Source organism: Botryllus schlosseri, chromosome 7, assembly GCF_051294905.1.
Source record: "Botryllus schlosseri isolate E-star chromosome 7, Bs_hap1, whole genome shotgun sequence".
NCBI lineage: Eukaryota > Metazoa > Chordata > Ascidiacea > Stolidobranchia > Styelidae > Botryllus > Botryllus schlosseri.
This window is the reverse complement of record NC_137242.1, coordinates 10,574,808-10,601,145: the sequence shown is the minus strand read 5'-3', so window position 1 is coordinate 10,601,145 and position 26,338 is coordinate 10,574,808. Positions and strand designations below refer to the sequence as shown.

General features: G+C 39.6%; 4 protein-coding genes across 4 annotated transcripts in view; 2 read left to right on the top strand and 2 right to left on the bottom strand.

Annotated features, from left to right (window-relative positions):
• The window catches only part of LOC145442513 (GATOR2 complex protein WDR59-like), a 458,341-nt gene that overhangs the window by 213,261 nt on the left and 218,742 nt on the right, over positions 1-26,338 (top strand). The window lies entirely within an intron of this gene.
• Positions 1-26,338, bottom strand: part of LOC145442556 (prostaglandin reductase-3-like) — a 95,267-nt gene that overhangs the window by 55,551 nt on the left and 13,378 nt on the right. The window lies entirely within an intron of this gene.
• Positions 899-3,192, top strand: LOC145442309 (queuine tRNA-ribosyltransferase catalytic subunit 1-like). Its single transcript, XM_080320203.1, has one exon. It carries the CDS (start codon positions 1,402-1,404, stop codon positions 2,593-2,595), a length of 1,194 nt encoding a protein of 397 aa, XP_080176329.1. The 5' UTR covers positions 899-1,401; the 3' UTR covers positions 2,596-3,192.
• Positions 2,691-24,498, bottom strand: LOC145443484 (uncharacterized). Its single transcript, XM_080321446.1, has 15 exons — positions 24,005-24,498; positions 23,307-23,456; positions 22,159-22,340; positions 20,627-21,076; positions 19,892-20,065; positions 18,752-18,986; positions 18,202-18,369; positions 11,005-11,256; positions 8,901-9,050; positions 8,169-8,350; positions 4,964-5,407; positions 4,736-4,909; positions 3,819-4,053; positions 3,447-3,614; positions 2,691-2,927 (listed from the first exon to the last, which is right to left on the bottom strand). The coding sequence occupies exons 1-15, from the start codon at positions 24,150-24,152 to the stop codon at positions 2,818-2,820; spliced, it is 3,222 nt and encodes a 1,073-aa protein (XP_080177572.1). The 5' UTR covers positions 24,153-24,498; the 3' UTR covers positions 2,691-2,817.

The window sequence follows — 26,338 nt, the reverse complement described above, 5'->3', positions numbered from 1 at the left end:
CTCCCGAATAAGCCGCTGGAGCAGTACTTCAGTGCTGATTTACTGTATCTCACTCGAATGTTACCCCTATACTCGAACAAAATTCTCAAAAAAGAGGACAAAATCTCCAAAAAGGGGACATTTGGCCTGGGCGTCCTCCGAGGTCACTTTCAAAAAAGTTAAAAAAGAGGACATATCCTCTTAAAAGAGGACGTATGCTCGTAACCATAGTGTTGCTAATGTGTCTGGGCTGTGTTACTAGCCTACTGTGTGTACAATTGGTCATGTAAAAGTATCGATTACCAAATCCCAAGTAAGTAAAAAAGTAAAGGGAGAGAGACAGACAGTTTTATAAATGGCACATTGCACAATGCACATCGATGCGATGATTAGGGACTTCCAATGACCCAGTCAGCTGTATTCTAGGGCTACATTTGCCTAAAAATAGTAAACTATGAAGTAGCATAAAATCATAACCACCTGTGTAAGTAGGCAAAACGTACTTGAGTACTTCGAAAAAGTAGAAGTGCTGCGTTCCTGATCAGTGACTTGTGTGTCGAAATTAGCAAAATTAGTGAACCATGACAACATGTAAACATAAGATGTTTCGTGTGATGTGGTCCACATGTTATTTTAATTCAATCTGGACATGGTAGAGAGGTCCAACCGCCTTCGTGTTAGCAGCTCGTCACAACGATAGCAGAGTAGCTAAATAGTCGCATCTAACGGCTCGAAAAAATTGGTCAAAAAGCAAATGCCGAAAGATGGCAGGAAGAGAAGGTAGTATACCGTAACATTTGCAATGCGTTTGGGTAAGATTAGTAGTGTTAATAATTATTAAAATTACTGTAGGTAAACTACTCCAAGCCGTTTCGACACGTCACGGGATGCATTTGGTTCACCCAGATCTGATCTGAACTAACCTGAACCTTAACTTGCTGTTTAGAATTCCACAATATTAGATCGTTCGCGGCTTTGATACTCAATGTATTGAAGTAGAGTTTCTGTATGTCCTCCTTAGGAGGATTTGTCCTCATTTTTCAAGAAATGTCTTCCCTTCGCCAAAATGTACTCCGTTTTGTCAATTTGTTTTCCTTTTTACCCTAAAATGCCCCAAAAGGGTAATTCGGGAGTCGAGCCGAAGTGATGACGTTTTTTAACCTTTATCAAAGTCACACTGACCGTCAAAGTCACCCCGGTTGACGGTATAGGGCCTAATTCATTAGGAAGTTTAAACTGCAACTGTCATTTGTTATGTTAATATGATGTATCCCCATAACATAGACTTTTTCTGCCATTTCTTGGTATGGTATGGTACCAAATATCAAATCTGTTCATTAGGTTCGTATCATCGTTTCAGAAAATCCTAATACCTGTTGTTTATTACTCAATCTGGATAGACTACAAGTATTAGTTAACATAATGGATAAACCAGGAATGGAGATAATCGCAAGATGCAGCACAACTAAAGCGAGAGTAGGGAAGTTAACTTTACCTCACAGCGTTGTGGACACTCCCGTATTTATGCCGGTCGGAACACAAGGAACTTTGAAAGGAGTAATCCCAAAGCAGTTGAAAGAACTGGGAATTCAAATCATGCTAGGCAACACTTATCACCTCGGTAACAAGCCCGGGGAGGAAGTACTTAAAAAAGCCGGCGGATTACACGAGTTCATGTCGTGGGACCGGTCTCTGTTGACGGACAGCGGCGGATTCCAAATGGTCTCCCTCGTGAAGCTTGCCGAGTTTTCGGAGGAGGGCGTCAAGTTCATACACCCTCACGAAAAAACAGAGATGATGTTGTCTCCGGAGAAATCAATGGCGATACAAAACGCGATCGGGGCTGACATCATGATGCAGCTTGACGACGTCGTGAGCAGCACCGAAACAGATCTGAAGCGGTTTAATCTGGCTACGGACCGTTCTATAAGATGGCTGGATCGCTGCATTGCCGCTCACGAAAGAAAGGATGAGCAATCGTTATTTCCTATAATCCAAGGTGGACTGGATCATGAATTGAGACAACGCTGCCTCAAAGAAATGACATCTAGAGACGTGCTGGGGTTTGCAATAGGCGGTTTAAGCGGTGGGGAAGGTAAGGACGATTTTTGGAAGATGGTGACTCTAAGTACGGATGGTTTGCCGGAAGCGAAACCGAGGTATTTAATGGGTGTTGGTTACGCAGCAGATTTGATTGTTTGTAGCGCTTTGGGGTGTGATATGTTTGACTGCGTTTTCCCGACTAGAACCGCGAGATTTGGGTCTGCCCTCGTCGACAGTGGACAGATCAATCTTAAAAGCGGTGAATTTTCCAAGGACTTTGAGCCTATCGATAAAAAATGTGGTTGCTCAACGTGCGTCAATCACAATCGAGCGTATGTTCATATGCTGTTCAAAAACAACAATCCAACCGCGTGCTTGATGCTCACCATTCATAATGTAGCGTATCAAGCGCGGCTGATGAAATCGATCCGAGATGCTATTGTTGATGATAAATTCCCTGAGTTTATCAAAGAAAAGTTTTTAGAGTTATTTGGTAACCCTTCCAAGTATCCAAAATGGGCTTGTGACGCCCTTGAATCTGTAGGTGTCCGACTGGGCATGTCTTCATGGTGATAATTGATTGCTATTATCCACTTGCGCTGCCGTGGATTTTTTAGAAGCCCACATGACCCCGCGATCACTGTTCTATGCCACATCAAAGAGTGCGATTTAAGCCACATATATCTTTTATTTGTGCTATGAAATTAATAAGATATTCGAAAATAGACAGTGATCCAAGTTAGATTACAACCTACATACAGTGAAGCTTGCGTAGTAATAAGTAGTTATCAGTGGCTAGGAATTGATTGCGATAGATTCTTCATTGGTAGATTGCATGTTGCCAACTTCTGTCGCTGATTTTTCTGAAGCTTTTTGATCCTTGCGGTGATAGAATTCAGCACCCACTGAAAGATTAAACATGAATAATTGAATTGTAGTAATTTGCCAAATAGACAGTCTGGAAATACATTGACAAACAGCTAGATTTTTCTGTAGGCGAACAAGAACAAAAAATAGCTCAATAGTTCAATTGTGTACTATCATGTGCTGTCTTCATTATGCTACTTTTTTCAACAATTTTAATGCTAATATAACTTTCAACTGTTTCGAGTGGCTATTAGCTGTTTTAATGCTGACATTTACCACCAGAAATAGATTCCATATATTGTGGATGAAGTTGTTGCATCTATGAACTCTATTGAACTCGAAAGAATTAGGAACACAGATAAAGAGATTTCAAAACTAGTTATGGGTAATCAGCAATTACAGGTCCCATGTCACAATTTTTGACTTATAAAAACCTTCCATTTGATATTTTCACTTCAATTCTCGACTATTTACCTAGTTGCCGCAATGAAGCATAGGTCAGACTGTTTGGACCAGCACCTGCAAAAAGTTGAAAACATTGACTCTTTTCATCTTACCAATGCAAAGGTACCCAATCACAAGTACTGCAATGTTCAAGTACGCTCTGACACTGACGCAGAAAATTGGACTAATCGCGTGGCTCACGGCGAAACCCATCAAAATAACTGTGTTCCAAACTAACACTGCAAGATCTTCATCATGGGGAAAGTAGTCCATGTCAGTCACTGAAACATACCAAAATAAATATTTCAGGAAGTTGCGACCAGTATTTCTTACAACACTACTGGTTTTAATAGTGACAATGTTACCAAGTTCATTCCAATTTTCAAGAAGGCAAAAGCTGATGGTATGATAGTAGCACTGCAATGTTTGGAAGTAACATAAAACACGTGCCTATAGCAAACTGGATGTTACTTTGCAGTACGTACCATTGATTATTATCTGGAATATCCCGTCGGTGCTGCCAAAAGTCGCATAAAATATAAGTACTGAGAACAACATATACTCTGTTGGTGCCCAGAGCAGCACATATACATAGTTTCCACATTCCAAAATCAAGCCAATTGTAAACAATGCTATCCTTCCTAGTCTGCGGCCAAACTTTCCAACGATCCAAGAAAAAATAGCATCAAAAAGGCCATATATCGCCATGCAAATACCAACCTGTAGAAAATCGCAACATATTTGTTTCTATTGCAACCACAAAGCAAGTTATGCTTAGGAATTTTTTTTGAGATTTAACATAAGGTCGGCGGAGTCAAATTTTTTCATATTCATCATTCCACCAAGGAGTGACATCTTTCTGTCCACCATCAATATTAATACCGGTATGCCTAAAAAATTCCAATCACTCTAATAACACTAACAAAATTACGGTTACAAACTAGCATATTGGTCATGACGTCCTTCATGCGAGGTATGAACTGGAGACTGGATAAGGTGGAAATAGCTTGTGTAGCAAATAATTCATATTTCTTGCGCCACAAATCATGTAAAGTGTAAACGTGGTCAGTATGAGAACACTGCTACTATCTTTTTTTTTCACTCCACCCACTGAGGTGGTTCTGTTGATTAAGTAGAAAATAGTTTTGTTTGACATTAATTCGAACCAATCTTGATATCCAAGTCACGGCCACGGTGTAATAAGAGTACCAGTAGAGTAACCACTCTGATTCAGTCATCTAATGGAATATATTTTGAAGTGGTGAGCTATTGGTAGATGAATGAAAGAAAATGCTCTGCTGCTTGGCAGAACTTCAAAGTTTATAACTATCTATGACTACTTTGCTTCTAGAAATCATATGGGCATGAGGGCATCGACTTCATATAAAAAAAAATGACATACCCATTGCACCCCGACAGTGCACGAGGTAAACGATCTTGTCATCTCGGTGCCGACAAAGCCCATAGCGAGCCCGTTATAGAACGTTATTGGAAGCAAAAGTAATAGTTTCCGATTGAGGACATGCCTCCAAACTGATCTTCCAATCTCCATGCTTTGTTTAAACAAACTATCACCCTGTCAATAATATACACGTAGGAAGTATGTGCAAGTGAAATGCATGTGAAACACCTTGGATGATGAATACAGTGTGTTTTCAATGGCAGCACAATGTTTGTTGTCGTCACCCGTGCTTGTATTCGGCTTGTCATCCATTGCTAGCATAGCCATTTGGGCTGTGTAATATTTCTGCTTGCGCTTGAACGTCTTGTCGTTTGGTACAAATATGATGTGGACAACTGCAGCCCCGATTGCCATCACTGAACAAATTCCTATGAACACGTACAGTGATATCTTGTTGATCGGTTTGTATTGCTGTATCGTTTCATTTATGATTTCGGGATCTTGGCAGTCACGAGCGCCACAATATAGATAAGAATGGTTCGACGTGCATGCTATGTCTATATTTTCACTGGTCGTGTTGCTAGGTTGGCATGGTTCAAATGATTCCAAATTTGGTATGGGTACTTGATCGAACCCATAAAGGACGGCATATGCGAGAAGTCCTCCACACATCTGAAATATTTGAAAATGCGATTCTAGTAATCTTTAATCGTTGGAGTAGGCTATCATCAATGTGAATGTATTGATTTCAAATTTTCCTCGAGTTTACAGCTGTGGTCAAAGTAATGACTCAGTGTACTGGAGTACAAGCAGGAATATTGCTCTTGAATATTACCAATTACAAGTATAGGCGCCGACTTACGAGGTTACGAGGTGGCCCAGCCACCTCGTACAAAATGCTCAAACGCCCAAGTCATACTACATCATCGCTTGACTGCGCAATCGCATCTGCATTGGCGGCTTCGGCCTGGTGTGCACGATATCATCGCTGGCTCACACAATAACATATGCAATAGGCCTGGAGTGAAAGAGATCATTGCTGGCCTATGGCCTGAATATCGCGTCTCGGGCCTAGCATGCTTTGGCTCCTATCTCTCGCTGGTTTGGCGACAATGCGGTCGAGTTTACGCTAATTAGTGATTGTTTTATGTCATATTGATTAAAAAGCGATTTCGCGAAACTGAATAACATCGAATCGCTGCAAACAGACTTTAACGTGCGAAATTGATTCCCGCTAATACTTGATCGTAACAATCAGAAGATGTGTATCGTGGCTCGAGTTCTAAAAGACGACAAAGGTCTGAACCACCTGAAATCGGTGCCATCAGGTTCGGACATTTTGATTTGCGAAAACTGTCGCCGAGACTGCGTAATACGCGCGCGTATTTAATTATTCGCTAGAGAACAGGGACTCGGTAATTGACAGCACTCCCGGACTCGTTGGCAAGCTTATCATACGCCTAAAATCCTTGATACGGAGAGATTATATGATCGCCACTTACACATGTACTTGACCCGCATTGAATTGATGCTATATTGGTAAATTTGAAAAAAAATCCAAATTTCCCTAATTTTTCGACTGGCTACGCGCCTAGCGTGTGCTGAGAAGCACCATGCTAGATCTCCTCTCCCGACCAGGCACCTAAATATACGTTGTGCTTTTCTGAAATCTAAATTATGTGCGCCCATATTCGTTTACAAAACCATTCATGAGCTAGCTAGCTTCGTGATAGGTAATCGCAGCGCGAAATTGGAGGGTGTGTTGGTGTGTGCCTGCAAATTGGAATTCATTTCTGCGCAGATTCGTTTCTATAACAAAGCTTTGCCAGTGGCATTAATCGGGAAATGCAGCAATACAGCAATACAGCTTAAACACCGATATAATGAGAAAATAATTGTCGCCACGAAAGCTACTCAATACGGTGTCACACTCAAAACCGATTCGTGGCGATACTGATTAGAATACACGCTTTCTCATTTGCCATCATCCATATTCTATGTTTTCTACTTGATACATTCGTACTCCGAAATTGTCGCACAAAGTCATTTTTCAGTGTTCCTTTGATCCTTTCATTATTAACGGGATGCATCACAGGATTCTGGGTGGCACAAATTCTGATTTTATTCGATTCGTTTGAACAGGTAACCTTCTACATTCCGATAAACTTGATTGCTGGATGTTCTCGTATCCAGAACAACATTATCGAATATTAAACTATTAGGCATTAAATAGACAGTGGATTTCTATTGGTAAGAACGCGGCATGCGGCTGGAAGTGGAATTAATTCTAGCCCGGGGGTGGCCAACCCGCGGCCGTAGAAGGAAATTTGTGCGGCCGTCAACACCTAATTCAATTAGTATGCGTTGGCGGCCGTCCACATGCAGATTGAATTTACGAATTGACCGATGTACTCCAGAAATGCTCCGCGAACTTAAATCGGGAAATGCACCAATGTTTTAATCATCAAACAATTGCCGCGATGCGAGTTGGTCAACGCGAAGCAAGAAACCGCAAGAGACAATTACTGATTGGCTGCGCGATTTCGCGTTTATAATCATCATTATTGTCTGCTGGAAGTATTCGAGAGTTGTCGTGTGTTACTTGCAAGGCCAGTGCGTAGTGTATTTCGTTACTCACACGGGCATTGCGCGTGAATACCATTGATGCAACTGAAGATTCCGTCGGACAGACTGGTAGTGCAGGCCGCAGTCACACTTCAAATGTTCGTACCGTTTTAAGATTCCATTTAATAACTCGACTGCATGGTTTGATGTTAATGAGTGCAGGGCCGATATTAAAACGTCACGCGAATGGTTTAACTCTACACATGTACACCAGCGGAATGCAGTAAAGTGCGTTTCCGTACGACGATGAAGTCATCGATATGGAACAATTATGACGTCACAAGAATTCGCCACCTCTAAAAAAATAAAAGTCGGCGCCTATGATAAAGCAGGTTAAACTTACTTGATGTAAAAGAAGACTTAGTTCTGAAAATTGCTCAAGTAAATGCCGTTAGAAAGTAGATATGAACAAGATGTAACAAGTGAAGCCTTCAAAATTGTTAGGTGGATCGCGCGTCTAATGCACAACTAATAATCAAATCGCAAATACTTTCGATCTCCAAAATTATATTCAGTCATTGCACCTCCCGGTTGTTATGACGATTTGACTTATGAAAGTGATGCAAAGCTATCCAATCATTATTTTGTACTTGACAAAATCTTCAATTATAAAAAGTTCTTGAAGTGTAAAAAGTTAGTAGCTTCACGGCAAAAATTGTTGAAGTTAAATGGAAGTTAGTTAAAACAACCACTCAAGTACTGCAGAAAAGTGGAGCTATGCTGTTGTTGCCATCTCCAGAAATACTCAGCCTCATCACAAATTTAATCGACGGCCTTGAAATAGCAATGGAATGAAATGACAGCTTACCTGTGAGATTTGAAATGCGGTGAAGAAATAGCCGGTGAATGCAATCGTATGAACGTCCTTTGGTCTTTTACTGACTTCGGAGTATAAAGTGGCATAAATCACGTTGACGAGACACATGCTCGGCCACAGACTTGATTGGAAAACGGCTAGCATGATGCCAGTGGGAATCAGAGTGAAATATCCTGAAGTGATTGTGTTATACTCATTTATGTAAAATTTTCTATCAGTTGTGTAGTCCAGGGGTGTGTAACCTTTTTGACAAACGGGCCGCGTATCAGATTTCCATAATGGAAGGAATTGACAGAGATGGTCAAATAAGTTATTGTCGGTACTCAAATAGAAATAGGAACAGTTAATCAGAAGTCGCTATTTCCAAAATACAAGATGATTCTTCACGACTAACGCAAAATGAATAGCAATGCTATAAATATATTTATTTTCCATGACACGGGGGCTATACTATATCACTCGGCTCTTTAACAATTTCCCCTTATGAGTGATGCTAACTCAACCAAAAACAACTTCATACTTTTCAAGGTCAAAAGTGTAAAAAAGTAAGTAATTTTGCCTGAAAGTGGAAGTAGTCGAAAAACATTGCCACTTGAGGTAGTAGAACAGGTAGGCATATGCAAAGTCCACATTAGTAGCTTACTCCGAATAAGTAGAAGCACGGTACTCCATTACTGAACGCATCTGCATGAGTATAATATGAAATATCATGATTCAACTCACTTGGATATAAATTGGCAAGGATGTACGGAACCACTCCCAAGTCTCCGATAATCAGCCAGGTCCTCGCACCGTGTCGGCGTATCACCACAGGAGTGAGAAATATCGAACACAGGATTTGCACTGTGAAAGTCACGGCAAGGGTTACCATGCCTGCAAAGAGAAATGCCTCAGTTATTAAGTATTCTTTTATAAAGAAGAAAAGTGTTCACGATGGAGGTCTGATGAATTGAGGGCTTTGAGATTGATATTTTGTCTCCTCGGTGGTGTATGAATAGGCCTGTAATCCTATATGTTGCAAGAGACCTGTATTCGATACTGAGAAATTTTCCGTAGAACTTAATTCGGTTACTGGAAGTCGTTACAGTTAATGTATTGTCAAAGCTCATGGTCTATTTCTGTACCACATTAACTCTTTCGACGCCGCGTATCCCCATATGTTCGCTAGAGATTGTCTTCAAAACGCCGCGTATCCCCATATGTTCGCTAAATCGAGAGAGTGTATTTTTGTCTCGAAATCTGACATGCCGTTTTGCGTTCATGGCAGTCGGGGCATTGTGCGGTAATGAATTCAAAATTCAAGACTTGCTGCTAAGAGGCAATTTCGCTGGATTACCTGTGCGGAATAGTAACTTTATTTGATATATATTTCCACGACGGTGATGATTTTCAACAGATGCCAATAATACCTAAAGACATTTTACATCATTATCACCAATCTTTAGCGACACATCGCGCGTTACGTTAAAATACGGATCTACTGAAGCCACCAAGTCAGTACATGTACTGCGACAACACAGACTTCACACCAATATATACGTATTTATTCAAGTTTTTCAAACGTAAAATTGCATCGGGAGATGACGAGGACTCAACGGTGACAAATAATGATGTTTTTGTGCAGATCGTTGCTTGTAATCGTACACAAATGGGCTCCGTCGGTATGTTACTGCGCCTGAAAAACAAACTTGAGTACCGGTACTAGCAGAAGTCAAATTTTCGAGCCATTATTGCGGATTTGACGTCACAATGATAACCTTGAAGCATCGACGTCCGAAGATCATGTCGGCAGCAGTATTTCACGACGGTTCTGAACCTCCGCATTGCCATTGAAAAGGAATTAACGATTTAAGGATAATATATTATCAATATATAATATATTGAGAATATTCTGTGAAATTTACAACGTCACAGCTAATCTATAAGTACCATAGAAACACCAACAAAATCCATACCTTGGCAGCAGCGCGCGTGAAATCAGCCAAACTTCAGTTCGTACCGAAGCCTGTCCTAGCAACACAACAGGATCAATCAAGGCACGTTACGCATCATTAGATAGATATCGTTCGCGGCTACAATACGGACGTAGGTACGACTCGGTAGCTAAGGTAGCGACGAAGTTACGGTCGGTTGAAATTGGGGTTATTTGATGAAAATCGCGGCGTTTTGAAGACAATCGTGAAATTTAGCTCGGCGTCGAAAGAGTTAATGAATCGGCTTGTGAACGACTGACTGATTCCATTATGCCCAGAGGTGGTCAGTAACCAAGCACTTCTACTTTTTCAGAGTACTCAGTAGATTTTGCCCCTACTTCTACTACTTAAAGTGGTCATGTTTTTAGACTAACAAATTCTACTTGAATAGTTTTTTTAGGCAAAACTACTTACTTTTACATATACTAAAGCAGAGAGTAGTTTATGGAATGGTTGAATCACCTTTGTGAGAGAAATTACCATAACAACCAGGCGAAATTGCCTAGTGTCAAAGTATCAGATTATATTTTTGTTAATCGCTCTATCTATATGAGTCATATTACTAGTCATTTTGCGAAGATGCGTTTTGAAAGTAGCCGTCCTGCCAACGCACGAAGGTAATATAAGTATGTGTCACCGCAGCCACATCTACTGTCATCTTCCACTTGCAGTAGTTTGACGTGTCTGGAAAATCACTACAACTACTTGTAATTGACTAGAAATTTGTGGTTTTCTACTTGAGTAGGAATGTAGACTACTCTGCTCTAAGGGGACCTTAACAACCAGTATCGACTGATGTTGGATAAATTAATGCTAGTTGCAGGATATTGAAGCAAAAGGACCTATTTGCTTACCCAGACCATTTTCAATGTTGATACTTGATTGCAGACTGAGTAATCCTACAAATGAACACCACAACAGGAAGATCCCTACGTTGTAGAAGGCGAATGAGCGAATAATCTTTTTCTGCTCCTTGCCCTTGTCAAACCTGTCATCTCTCATGCTGGTACATTCACAAAAGAGGTTGCTCCGACTACAAAACACGATGCTGTAATACGTATAACAGAATGCTGTAAAGACCACTGTGCGTTCCATCACACACTCACCTGTATAAATGTATCTGATGAATTTACATGTTACGTCAAAGCAGGTGCCAATGCGGAAATAAGTTTATTCTTTGAATCATTAACGTAGCAACTTGAATTGCACTGTTTCCGCCCAAGCGACATCGTAAATCTCTGCGACATTAAAATCGGGTCATGCGTCCTCAATCAGCTGTTGCTATGTTCGGGGAAACCCGCCGATATGTTTACATACCGGGCGAGTGCAACTATAGCGATTGTCGCACTCTTTAGTGCAACAGAGTTTGCAAGAATATCGGAGGCATTGGATTCAAAAATATTCCTGGACGAATTGCGGAGTTAAAGATCGTAATTGGACGTTGATTTAACCCTGGATTTTTCGATTGGATATCGCGAAATATATATTCACCACTATTTCGTCTTCTGTGTATTTATTTTTTAAATCTATACGGAGCCACAAGAATGGTTGAAACTTTGCAGCAAGGCAGAGAGGTGTAGTCAGTAGATCGGTTAATGAAAGCAAGAGTGTCCTCTGCTATGGTGCCGCGGGTAATACAGCAGAAAACGACAAATATAACTACATGTATGACTAATTTCCGTAGGTCCGTAGCAAAAATAACTGAAGACTGTTAGACTGATATTTCCCGGTATATTCAGGTATTTATGTTCATTGCTCGGGTGTTCAATTGTTCATGCATGGGATTTTTGACTAAATACGTCGTTAACAAGATCAGTATGAATGATAACACTGATATACTTTGAATTGGTTTCCATCGTGATAAATCGATCTTCGGACACTGTCTATAATTAATGTTCATCAAAGTATAGTCGGCGTTGCTACTCACGTAGAAGTAATGCAGTAAATTTCTACTCAATTCCAACGTAGAAGTCGATAATTTACTATACAGCTCAAAACTACTTCAAGTATAAAATTACTAGTCTCAAAAGTACTCGAAGAACTAGTTTTAAAAGTTGGATTTTGAAATTTCGTAAATCAACAAAATAGAGTGTTGTGGGGCCGATTCTATTTACCCTGAAAATTTTCTCCGCGCGATTTAGTGGAGAGGGGCGTAGCCAGCCGAGAAAAAACGAGGCATATTTTTTAAAAAGAGGGGTATTTTAAAAAAAAAGGAGAATGCTTCAAAAAAATGATGTTCCAAGTTCTAACCGATTCATCAGGTTAATTGTATACACAAATACAGATATTACAATGGTCAGATAATCTTTCTTGTGTTTGTGACTTCACCATTCGCATATATATAACCCGGTGTAGGATTAAAATACAACACCATAACCCGCAAGCTAAGATAACAGCGGAAAGAGAGACAGCGAGGTATCATGACCTAATTACCAAAGCGAGGATCGTTATCAAGAAATCGCGCGCGCAGATCATATTACAGCACGGCGGGAGATGTCTCAATTTTGCGATCAAATATGAACAGCGAAGATGCGCAAATGAATTAGCCTGTTGCATGTTATTGCACATGATCTGGATTAAATTTGTTTTGAATCAATGTGATGTCTACTGTCTGCTAAGATGGTATAGTATTTGGGTGTGTGGAGATAGTTAAGACCAATTAACGTTTGAGCTTGTGCGATTGTATCTCGTTAATAACAGCGACCCGGCTCAGGCTGCAACCAAAAAGCATTCCCAAATGCGTTTGCGGTGCAAACGTGACAATCGCAAATTGTCCAGGCCAAGACTATAACTTCTCATCATTACTACGTTACATCGAACATTGATAGCACTATCACGAGTCACGGAGTGGCCTAATTTTCCTAGCCTGCGATGTTTCTACTACTGGCCAGACTTGGACAACTAGAAAATTCTCTTGTGTAATTTCACCAAATTAGAGCGAAATGCCGGTAATCTAATTCTAATCTAATTTGTGAAATGTTTCTATGCTCTAATTCTAATCTAATTTGTGAAATGTACCTATGTTCTAATCTAATTGTCAAATGTTCATATCCTCTAATTTTAGTTATAATCTAATTTGTTGTTTTCATGAAAATCCCTCTTTGTCCGCGGCATTTTGCAACGAGTTAACAAGAATATCCGTCTCGCACAGGGAAATCCAGTGCCAATAAGCAGCCAACGCATTATTTACATACACCGTATAGTCATAGTAGTTTTGGAAATCTGAAAAGAGGACACTTTTTCAAAATTTTCAGACTTACAATACTGGAGTAAAATCCTAAAAAAATGGTAAATTTTCCCGACTTTGTGGTCAGCCGACTTCTTTCTATCAGATTTTCCGTTGGTTGACTAAAAAAGGTCAATTTTCTGGCTCAAGTCCAGAAAACCCGTCGGATCGTCACTTGGCCGATAATTTCCCATATCTCCGTCGAATTTCCACGTACATTTAACCAAAATTCTCCGAGGACACTTTCAAAAAAGTCGAAAAAGAGGACAAATCCAATTGAAAAGAGGACGTATGGTAACCCTACCTAAATGAGATATTAGAAAGACCAGGACCGGCGGCGATAAGACTTTGACCCAAAATTACTGACTGATGTTAGGTGAACCTGTTGATCTCGATATGTCATACCATGTGGTGACGATAAGTAGTATCCCAGGCTATGTATCTACAAAATATATCAGAATCTGCCAGTGACTTCAACACCTATTCATCACTAACGAAATTGTAGCATTCTGTAGCAGGCCACTATGGTCCTTAATCCAATGTCCCTAGGTAACGTCAGGTAGGGTTACCATATTTTTGAAATCGGCAACGGAGGACACTTTTTCAGGAGTAAAATCCGGAAAAAAAGGTATATATTTCCCGACTTATTCGTGGTTGGTTGAATAAAAATAAGGCATCACTTTCGTTCGACTCCCGATTTACACATTTTATACGTAAACTCGGTGGTATTGACTAAAACAAAGGTCGTCATCTTCATTCGAACCACGAATTTCCTATTTAGCGTCATTTATGCCCATTTCCCCTCGAATCTCTCCAATATCTTAGCTTTAAAAGCTGCAAAGAAGGACGAATAGCCGAAAAGGAAGACATTTAAGCGTCCTCGGAGGACATTTTCAAAAACCCGAAAAAGGAGGACAAATCCTCCTAGAGGACGTATGGTAACCCTAACGTCAGGTATCTGTTACAAGGTAAGTATACTGTCCAGAGGTGGTCAGTAACGAAGTACTTCTACTTTTTCGAAGTACTCAAGTATTTTTCCTCTACTTTTGGTACTTACTCAAGTACATCTTTTTTCGCTACTTCTACTTCGTAATATCTTGTCAACTACTTACTTACTTTTCGCTATTTTCAGTTTGTCAAGTAGAAGTAGTTTAATCCCTCAATAACAAAGATAGCCTAAGGAATTTCGGGGCTGTTTTCACGTAGTAGTACCAACATTTAATTTTGATAAAAGTCATGTAATACCAAGAATTTTCGTTGCGCTTCGCGCACAGTAGATATCAAGTGACAAATATTTTTTTAACGAAAGTATCGCTGAATATAATTTAGATGCCGGGTTGCGTGGTTCCGTTCACACCGCATTGTCGACTATATCAAATATTTCATCACAGTAAGTATGGCCCCCATAACGTTTGAAACTACCGTTTCGCAATCTAGCAATTACCTATTATACCTAGCAGCCCATGACGTCTCCTAATCTGGATGAGTGGACGTGGCCTTTGACTTAGACCTGTTTTAGCAGACCACCGTTGAAACTTTCTGGAAAAAAGACATGAAATATATTTTCCGCTTTTTAGAAGTAGTATTTGTATTTTTCTGTCAAATACGAGTATTATACGTTGAGTAGCCTACTAATTATAGTTTCAGTTCTTTTGTCTGTAGAACATACATGTGAAAGTATAAAAGAAAGTGTAGTAATGCCTTATATTTTCCGAAAATAAAGCTATACACTATATGGTATTTTTACGATCTGCCATATTTTTAATTAATGTATTCTAATTACGCAAAGCGTTAAAGCCGTATCCGACATAACTGCTCCGTATTGCTCTTCGACTGAACTAGGGGTCTTATAATATGGGGGAGGGCGCCATGCCATGATATTCTCTAAAACGGGGTGTTCGAGTAAACAAAGGCTTAGTATCGCATTTCCATAGCAATACTATCATTTACATCCCATGATGTGGACGACTGCTTATTCTGTCAAAAATTGACACCTTCTGAGATGCGTCAATATGAATCAAGCTCTCTACACCTTCCGCATAGCTCCATTTGCACCTTTTACAGTCCGTGCGAACAAGTTACGATCGTTTTCACAACTACTTACTTACTTGAGTAGATTTAAAGACACTCAATTCTACTTCTACTTCAAGTAGTTTTAGGTTGCTTATGAAAGAAGCACTTCTACTCGTACTTGAATAGATTTTTTCGTCGCTACTTCTACTTGAGTAGCTTTCTGGACTACTTTGACCACCTCTGATACTGTCCTCGTATGGATCACCACGTGACCCACATACCATTGCACAATATCATGGCAACGATACTAAGCTTGGCAATCCTTTGTCGCGTATTGCCTAATTAGCATCGTAATCCCTTTGCGTGTTGCGCAAGCTTCGCTAACCTGTCGCGCATTGCGCAAGATCTAACCTTGTTTTTCTCACAGACCACACCACCCTTTTTCGTGTCACCCGATCTCTTCGTATATGGTCAGACTCATTTTATTACGCTACCTGACGTACCTTACTTTTCTGCAATACATCCGTACCGAGTAAACCTGTGGGTTTAAGAAGTCGCCAACCTCAAGACATCGAGTTGCTAGTTAAGTAGGCTATTGGTACACCACGACCATAATATCTGGTCAGTTACACCTAATTGCTCCAGGCACGACACAGCCGTCAGTTACAATGCGAACAATTAGTACTGAACAGCTTTATTCAAACCAAGCGCAGACAATAATCATGCTGCTCAAAAGCACAGAACAATAAAACACAATAAAGTGCTGTGTAGATACACTTGCAAAAAGGGTCATTGATTAGGACAGGACTTAGGCCACACACCGATACGCGTGATTTCATTATCGGAATTTTGAAAAGTATCGTCACAAAATTGATCCTATGTAAAATCTTATCTGATTAATGGAAGCACACAGTATAATCTGAGAGAACGATATGATGCGACAGTGTTATATGTTAAAATGGCTGGATAAGGTAATTAATTAGTCTAACAATCGAACACCAAAAAACCAAAAACGGATATTAAACCACATCATAAAATATTAAACAAAATATACATTATTGATTTTTTTGCATAGTTGAGACTAGTCAAGAGATAATTGCACTTGATCGCTCAGAAACAACAGGAGCGTCATCACCATCATCGGCAGGTGTTTGTTTCGATGCCTTGTCCTTGCGTTCAAAATATTCTGCTGCCACTGAAAGAAAATAGCTCCGTTGGTTAGTCAACTGAAAGCATAACTCCCAAGAATTCAGCAAAATGTGAGGTCACATTAAGAGAGGGACAGAAAGAGTTTATGTAGGAATTACATAAATGCAATGGATAAAAGTTACTACCAGTCCAGAATGTCGGCTAAACTGCTATCTCGGTTTTCAAAGCGTGATGTTCATAATTTATCCTAAAGTACAAAATGAAGAACACAAGGAGAAGAAAAATAGCATAACGAGTTACAAATACTGTTCACAAGAATTACTGCTTAGTTATCACATCATAGATAGTTCAGCGAGATATATAAACAATTAAACATGAAGATTTTCTACATATACATATAGTGAATGTTGTACATTTACGCTGATTTAACTGAATGCAACAACGAGATGCAGCACTGTATTCAATATTCTAAAATTATAATAATATTGCAGTTTTTGAGCACAATAATAAGACTTTCATAAATGTCTAAAATCAAAATGGATACAGTAGATGTAAAGACAGTCCTATATTATATACAGAACTGAACCACAACAAAATATTTCTACTTTGTCAAGGTACTCAAGTAGGTTTTACCTATTTGCTGAATTGGTTACGCTACTACTTCCACTTGTACTTAAACAGTCTCTATGTAATACTACTTACTTCATAGACTATAGATTTTGTATCACTTTTATGAGTGGAGATGCATGGCACCTGTGTCGTGGTAACTGACTAAAATTTCAATGATTGTATCTATTTGTAGCATCAATAAAATCATTTGTAATATCATATTTGAAGCGTCATTTGCAAGAAGTGTGTGACCCCGTGAATAAATCTACTTTTTGAAACTACTTGCTTGAATACTTTTCAAACCTCTTCTAATTCCATATGAAGTAGCTTTGAACGGTCTCAGAAATTGCTACTTCTATTTGTAATTGAGTAGAACTTTACGGAGTAACTTCTACTTGAGCAGCAACATAGACTACTTTGACCAATGCCTGACCGGCACCGCTTTTGATTATATAAAAATAGTGACATTTGCTTAAAAGTTCAGAATTAGTATACAATTAGATGGGTGCTTCTAATTTTGAACGAATTGCTTTTCAATAGTATGAGTAGGCCTTGACATTTCAACTCTAGCATAGTAAAGTATGCATCACAATCATGGAAAAAAGTTTAGAGCGATTGTGTCATTTCCTAGCATTGGCAATTGTTTTTCAACGTAAGAGGTTCATTTTGAATTGTGTGAAGAGTGAATTGCAACAAATTTTTGCATCTATAATTTTGTTAAGTAGAGTGAAATTGTCATAACATGGGCGAAACAGTCCCTGTGTCACGGCAGATGAATATATTTACGAAAATCGTGCCTATTTAAAGTGTCATATTAGTCATTTTGCGCTGGTCACGAAGATGCAGCCTGCAATTTTGAAAATAATTCATATCGGGTTAATTGCAAAAAATATGCGACACCTCAACTACCGTCATCTATTTTGAAACACTTGAGTAATTTTCAGGCCTTCATTTTCTAGTTCCACTCGAAGTAATTTTGATATCCCTTCTACTTGGGTACAAATGCCGACTACTTTGACCAATCTGCACCAAACTTGTGAAATAAGAGTCTTACCGAGGCAAAGATATCCAAATATTAGCACGCCAAGGTTGAGGTACACTCTGGTTCCAACGCACATGAATGGACTTATCGCGTAGCCCGCAGCAAATCCAAATAAAATCACCGTATTCCAAACAAGTACTGCGAGGTCTTCATCTTGTGGAAAATAGTCCATGTGCGTAACTGATATGATGAATTAGAAGAGTATTTTACAACTAACATCACCATTTGAAACACTACTATCACAAGATCTATAATATTGTCAGATCAGTCATAGAAAGCAATAAAGAATGCCTATATGACACGACCAGGGCTGCTCTGATTGGTACAGCTTACCAGATTCAACATCGATTCAAAATTACCTGCTTAATATTGCACAGCGCGTTATAAAGTATGTTATTGTGTACAAACATTGACCAAAGAGTCAGAAAACTTCAGATGTCATCTGACCTACTTCCAGGTAAATCAAAGACAGGATTTTATCAATATCATGTGACTCGATTATGACTCTTTCCGTACCATTGCTTCTGTTAAGTGATGCATATTGTCATAAACAAATGCTTACCGTTTATTATGGTCTGAAATATTCCATCGGTGCTACCGAACGTGATGTAGATAATGAGAACTGACAGCAAAATAAATTCACTGGGAGACCACAAGATCACGTAGACATAGTTTCCGAAATCCAGTACAAGCGCAATTGTGTACAGCGCTATCCTTCCTAATTTTCTACCGAATTTCCCCACGATCCATGAAAATACCGCATCGAAGAAACCGTATATAGCCATACCAATTCCAACCTGCGAAAATATACTTGTTTCAGTTGTTGTTGAGTTGAGACAATATTTGCTTAAAGAATAGTTTAAAAAATACCACGACTGCAGTAGACTTTATAAACTTTGAGGAACCCGTGCCTCTATAATTCTGATTGAAGCGTTTATAGATGATATTTTAAGTAAAACTATAAATACAAGAAATCGACGAAAACTACGATCATGTGCAAGTATTAGACAAGACAAAACTACTTCAGAGAGAAAAGAAAGAGTAAGCGGTGTCAGGTTTGAAACAGGGAGCGTGCAAACAAGTTGAAACGGAAGTACCGTAGTACCAACTGTAAACACAAAAAACACGTGAACAAATAGTCCTCGTAGTCGTAGGTGTGACCTACATGTAAGTAAGGTCTTGGCAGCTATCACATGTTACTTAATGTCTCCTTACAAATTAACAAATTAATAATTTTATTCATTACACGAGCTGTCGGAGTGGCGTAAAGCTTTAACACCTGATGAAGGAGTGGTGCTTCGAAAGCTTGTGAAACGAATAAAATTACGATGATGAATGTAGTAGCAGCATAATGTAGTAATAATAACGGTTGCCCGACATATGCGCATGCGACACAATGGCAGCATGGGACACTTCAGTATGTGAAATTATAACCAAAAAACTTGCCCTAACCCATAACATACACCTGGAAATAACCCTTATATATATCCTAACCCAAACCCTAACCCTAACCCAGCCATAAATCCATCCCTAACCCACCCCTAACCCATAATTTAACCCACATGCTCATGCGTGGGATACCCAATTGATGCATGCCGAAGTGTCGCATGCTATGTAGCATGCTCATATGTCAACGAACCAATAATAACATTATTGAATCTTGGTAGGTACCCACACCTATTATTCGAAAACCACTGCTTACCCATTGCACTCCGATGATGCAAGACGAGAACGCTCTCGTCATCTCAGTTGCCACAAACGCCATAGTCAGTCCGTTGTAAAAAGTAATTGGTACTATAAGCAACAGTTTGGCGTGACAAACATGCCTCCATATTGCCTTCGAGATTTCAGCACACTGCTTGGATAAACTCTGACCCTGAATGCAGATTTTTTCACAATTAAACTTCTTCTCAATTCGATATCAAAATGGCACATAGGACGGGAGTTTTGACCTCGTAGCGCAAAAAATTGGTTTCAGGACAAATTGTTTGATAACAGAGGTGCTTTAAGTGGTTGATGGTGCCGTTTGGAAGAAATCATGTTGTAGAAGTACGGTATAAAATTATGCGGTCAAAAATAGCAAGTGAGCAACTTGAAAAAGGTACATTAGGACGAATGTCAGACAAATATACAACGATAACATGCTACAACTGTAGCTCATAATCGCAAACACATGAAGAATAATAGTGATACAGTTCCGTAAAGAGATGCAATATCAAAACCATATTTAATTGCCTCGATACAAGGGTAATTCGCCCAGTTGCTATGATAGTTGCACAAATAGACACTATGAAAATCCATAAAAACTATGCTCGACTTGACAGAATTTTGTCTAAAAACTAATCCGAAAAAGAAAACCACTAGTTTAGTGAGCATTGTATTGGGCTACTGAAAATATCGGTCCCATAGTAACCATATACGTGGGTCTGGTACTTACCTTAGATGGTGCATATAATGCAGTAGGCTTCACACCATCCTCATCTGTATTCTTCAACAAACTCACATCTCCTCCATCTTCACTCTGTCGCGCTATTATGTTCATTTGCGCCGAGTAAAAATTTTGCTTGTGCTCGAAAATCTTATCGCTTGGAACAAAAATTGCATGAACAACTGCCGCACAAACCGCCAGCAATGAAGAGATCGCGATCAAAACATAAAGTGATATCGAGTTTATGGGTTTGTAATGTTGTATCGTTTCGTTGATGACGTCGGGATCTTGACAATCGTGTATGCCGCAAAATTGGTACGAGGTATGATTTGAAAGGCAGGATGTGGTGTTTACGGTGGTTGCATTAAGGGCTTGGCACTCTTGGAAGGAATCTAAGCTTGGCACAGGTATCTGATCGAATCCGTATAAAACAACGTAGGCGAGGAGACCTCCGCACATCTGAAATAGACACGGATAGATATCAACTCTGGTATCTGTATTTTCTAGAAATCTTGCAATATATATGAGTGGCTGGTTTGACCGATACATGTTGAACTATCTAAAGCAGTGGTTCTCAAACATTTTTAGACACGCCTCCCTTGATGATAGTGAAAGATTTCGGTTATTGCCGTTGTCGAAACTTGGAAGTTTCAGCATAGATTAAACTCATTCCGAGATTAAGAAACTTCATTTCTCTAAGTCGGCTTTGCGCCCCCCCCCTTGAGATGCTTATGCGCCCGCAGTTTGAGAACCACTGAGCTAAAGTATGAAGTTATATACAGTTGAGAAAAATAGTACAGACTAATAAACTCGTGAAAACAGTTATTCATGTCTTATTCTTTGAAAGTTATGGTATGGATATAATATTTCTCAGCATAGATATAATGATACTCAGCTCTGATTTCTTCCTATATTTTATAAGTGTGATGACTAATGCTTTCAAACAATAAATTACTTTGGTTCTGTACTGTTTTGCTATAAGAGAAATTATAGTGGAATAGGCTAGACATATTTCATTACTTCAGACGTATATGAAGGAACAGTTTGTGAAGTATAAAAATGGCTTTACAACACCCCACAAATCCATCATGGGAATCATACTACATGCGAAAAAAACTAGATATAGGTACAGCCTGGAATTTTCAAACGCAAAATTATATACATATAGTCTACATTCATGACAGGGAGGCGATATAGCGAAGTGGTATAATCCATAACGGCAACACCAATGGGTTGCAGGTTTGAGTCCGACTCCAGAATCCCTACCTAAGTTTTGGGGGTTTATCTAGGCTCCTCCTCGCCATCTCATCTGCGTAAGCGGTGTCTTATAAAAGCCTAGAAGTGATCCGTGCTACAAGTCGGCAGCTACGGAATAAAAATGAGAGAATTGGCCTGGTGTGCATGACCACAGTAGTCGACAAACACCATGAATACCTCAAAAACAAACAATTGATGACAGGACATGGGCATGGGCCAATATAGGCTACATCTCGGGCAATAAAATCAATTTCCACAACCAAGCAGAAATCTCAAGTACTCACTTGTGCCAACTGAAAAGCAGCGAAAAAATAACCAGTGAATACGATTGTGTGAACGTCCTTTGGTCTTTTACTGACATTAGAGAATAGTGTTGCATACAAGACATTGACCAGGCACATACTGGGCCAGAGACTGGATTGCAACACAGCTAGTAGGATGCCACTCGGAAGCAGAGTGTAGTAACCTGAACAAGGAAAAGTTGGTTGAAATTGTGAACATTGATGGAATATTGCTTTGTTTCTAAGGCACAGGATTTGTTAGGTTTAGGCTAGGTAATAATGATACTGAGGGCTCATTTATTAAGTTTATAATTTTTTCTCCATGGCAACACATCATAATATTTACTAACACTTCCGGTTCTTTTCCTGGTGCAGTTGCATCGTTAATATCGAGAAAATCAAAGTCAATACAATAAAACTGTCATGGCACTGAATAAACTACCGTAATGGAAAAGTCATGCATTAGTATTTGGAATTTTGAACATAAATTATACCAGTACATTTTACAATTGGAATAAGCATTATACTACAGTACTAAAAATTGGGAAAAAAGCTCAATTAACTATCAATTACCGGTACCCATAAATTAAGGGCCAGTTTGATTACTGTCTGATTTTCAGAGAGTCAAAATAACATCCACTTATTTCGTCGAAAGTGAAAAAATTCAAGGATAAAGAAAAGGATCGGAAAGGAAAGGACGTAGTTTATTTTTTTTCCTTGATGTTTTTGCGGCATATACACCGACTCATGATATACATAGACACGATATGTACATACTGCATATGCATGCCATGAGTGCATGATGTGCATATGCCGCTGGACAAGGAAGGAGCAGATATAGCTTTGTACGGCTTTTTAAGTCTTGCACCACCCCTCCATGCTATCCCAGTAATGCATGAGCGCCAAGCAGGGAAGTCATGGATACCCGTGTTACTAATCAGGTCTTTGGTCTGACCCGACCGGGGATCGGACCCACGACCTACCGATCAAGAAGCCGGACGCTTCACCATTACGCTATCTTGTCGGTCGATCGCCTGGTATAATGCCTACAACAACCACAATATTACAGCAGTTGATGCCACCTACCTAGACTTACATTGGAGTTTCAAATAAAACAAATGAGTTATCAAACACTCATCAATAGGACTCACTCGGGTACATGTTTGCAAGGATGTACGGAATCGCTCCCAAGTCTCCAATAATTAGCCATATCTTGGCCCCGTATCGTCGTATGGCAATTGGCGTGAAAAACACGGCACATATAATCTCCACAACAAATGTCACAGCCAGTGTTATTGTGCCTGAAATCAACAATGAGATTTGTTACAAATACAGCCACAGAGAAACAATGCACAGTTGCACAAACATCTTGAGTAGTGTTCTCTATGACCACCGATATTCTATGTGCCCCCATGACCCTCAATCGAATTACACCACTGGATAAGATTTTATCGGTTTTGAGGTAAAGGTGAGTCTAAGGATGGAGCGATGTAGAGAATCAGCCACGTCATACCCAAGAAATTATGCATCCTCGTCTGGAGATCATGAACATATGGTCATGGTCAATACCACGTGTAGCATCCACATATACAATATTCCCATATTCTGAATAAGAGTCCCAGAGGTGCAATGAATGCGGGTTTTGGCTATACAGTAGTCAAGCTGGAAACAGTGGTTGTTTTCGGCAATGAGTTATGTGTGACAGAAGGGTTTCTTGCGTAGAAAAATTAGGTTCAGGAATTAAACGTAAAGTTGCATGTGATGTAGCCACCAATTCTACTCTGGTCCAGCGGTCATGAGGACCATTTAAAAATAGTGCATCAAATTAGTGCTCACATGTTTTGCATACCTAGACCATCCTCGATGTTAATGCTGGATTGCAGGCTTGATATGGCCACAAACGAAGTCCAAACTAGAAAAATGCCAAAATTGTAGAAGAAATACGATATCACGATCCTTTTCTGTTCCCGGTGCTTCTTGAATTCCTCATTTTTCATGGTTACAAAAAAAAGACATACAACGAAAAAAAGTATAATACAATTGTACCTGGGAAATAGTAACGAACAAAGTTTTAGTTATACTTTTTTCCAGTTTACATTATGCAAAAAGAAAAGGTGAGAAGTACATAGTGTCAAAAGAACTACCAAGTAGTCCGGTCTGGCTTATGCATCCACTAACTTGCAATTTTTCTTAGCTGACAGCGTCGGCATAAGTTGCACCATACCGCGGTAACATGTTGCTAGGACTGAGCTATCACTACAATAAATAGCATTCTTGAAATGATTAACAATCACAATTCACAAGTAGCCAACCACACAGACGCCCTGCAGGTCATTGCATCACTACTAGGTGCATCCGCGCAATAACGTAACCGAGTGGTGTTCGATCAGCTGATTCAAACAGGGGAAGCCCCAAAAATGTTTTCTTTTCGTGGGAATGTGCCAAAAATCGATCATTACAAGCTTTGTAAAATCGTAGTAAAAGTATATACCACATTTACTATGATATAATTCTAATAGAGTAGAGCTGTGGTTCCCAAACTATCGTACTAAATTTCGAGGCTAGGTTATAGGTCGTGGCTTGGCCATTAAAGTTAGGCGGATGGCATGCCGTCACTTGCTTGAATATTCGTAGTATCGTTCCAAAAGACCATGGATTATCCATATATGTGTGCTGTATGTCATGTGATTAGAGAAGTACGAGAGGTAGTCTTTGCAGTATATATTTGGCAGTGTTGGGATCAAGTCACTACCTTCGAGTCACGAGTCATTTCGAGTCATTGCCTTTTTTGACTCGAGTCAAGTCAAGTCAATTGATTTTCGAAGGTGACTCGAGTTAGTTCAAGTCACTCGTTTTTTGGATGTGACTCGAGTCAAGTCGAGTCACGAGTCAAGTCACAATTCAAAGTCATTAGATTTTGCTAGCTGTGTGAAAGACAGAATAATTTGCCATTTATCTTGCATCAAATACATAATATAAAGTTTAATAGGCATGCAAGAAGGCGTCTATCACACACACGTAGAACCGCACATAAAATACGCGACTAACTGTATAGCTATGCTACAGTCTGTTATTTTAACAGCCAATAGGATCGAATACGAAGCCTCGAGAAGGTGTAACAAATTGATATGGATTTGAATCATACAAGAGGGTTGGTAAAGGTGATCACTGCGCAATGTTAGCACTGAGTCGTCTAAGAAACATAGATACGTTAATTGCTATTGTATTCTTCTTCTTCTACTACTACGACAACGTAACCTGTGATCATTTCGTTTGTGGTCAATTTGTGATGCAATAATGTAGGATCGTTCAAATGCCTGGTTTCCCTCACAAGTGACACAGGCGTATCGCGAACAAGGGAGAGAGAGAGATATGATATCTTCTCGCCTGCACCATCGAGATGCTTTGGCGACGGAGTTGCGATACGGCCCCATCAGGTCATCTAGTCTGCGCCCCCGTTTTTTTTCTCCTCCATGCTATCCGTGATTGCTGAGCGCCTAGCAGGATAGCTGCGGATACCATTTTTCGAGTCTTTGGTATGACCCGGCCGGGGATCGAACCCACGACCTACCGCTCGAGAAGCCGGACGCATAACCATTACACTATCTCGCTCGGTATACGAACATATCCACAAAATACTCGGATCTCATTGATACCGTTTACTTGATGACTTGAAATTGACTCGTAAATTTTGCGCCGAGTCAAGTCAAGTCATTTTTGCAAAGTGACTCGAGTCAAGTCAAGTCATACGAAAAAGTGACTCGAGTCTGACTCGAGTCATCCCAACACTGATATTTGGCGATCTTGTGGAAGAGGCATAAAACTATTAATGTAAATAATGTGACGCATGTTGGACAATTCTCATTTCTATGTGACAATATGATGTAAATTATAAAGGTAAAAACGTATTACGCATATAAACGTATAACGCAAATTAAAGTAATTCCTCTGGGAAAGGGGAATTCCTATAGAGGTAAAAATGTATAGCAATATATTCAATCTAGGCCTGGTATTCGATCGCAAGGTTCAGCTCACTGGTCAATCACTCGTAGTTAAATAAGTTAATCACGGGGTTGTGATGCTCGCGTCATGACTCGACTCGAGTCGCAATTTTTCGTTGACCCGAGTCATTTTCTTAAATAATGAAAATGACTCCACTCAAGCCTTGTGTATTGAATCGACC

Excerpts from the sequence above, each read along its gene's own strand:
- LOC145442309 (XM_080320203.1), top strand. The coding sequence starts at position 1,402 with ATGGATAAACCAGGAATGGAGATAATCGCAAGATGCAGCACAACTAAA.
- LOC145443484 (XM_080321446.1), bottom strand. The coding sequence starts at position 24,152 with ATGAAAAATGAGGAATTCAAGAAGCACCGGGAACAGAAAAGGATCGTG. Across the intron at positions 22,341-23,306 it reads CCTTGCAAACATGTACCCGA|GTTACTACACTCTGCTTCCG; the intron begins GTGAGTCCTATT and ends TTCCTTGTTCAG. Across the intron at positions 4,054-4,735 it reads GCACTGTCGGGGTGCAATGG|GTTGGTATTTGCATGGCGAT; the intron begins GTATGTCATTTT and ends GATTTTCTACAG.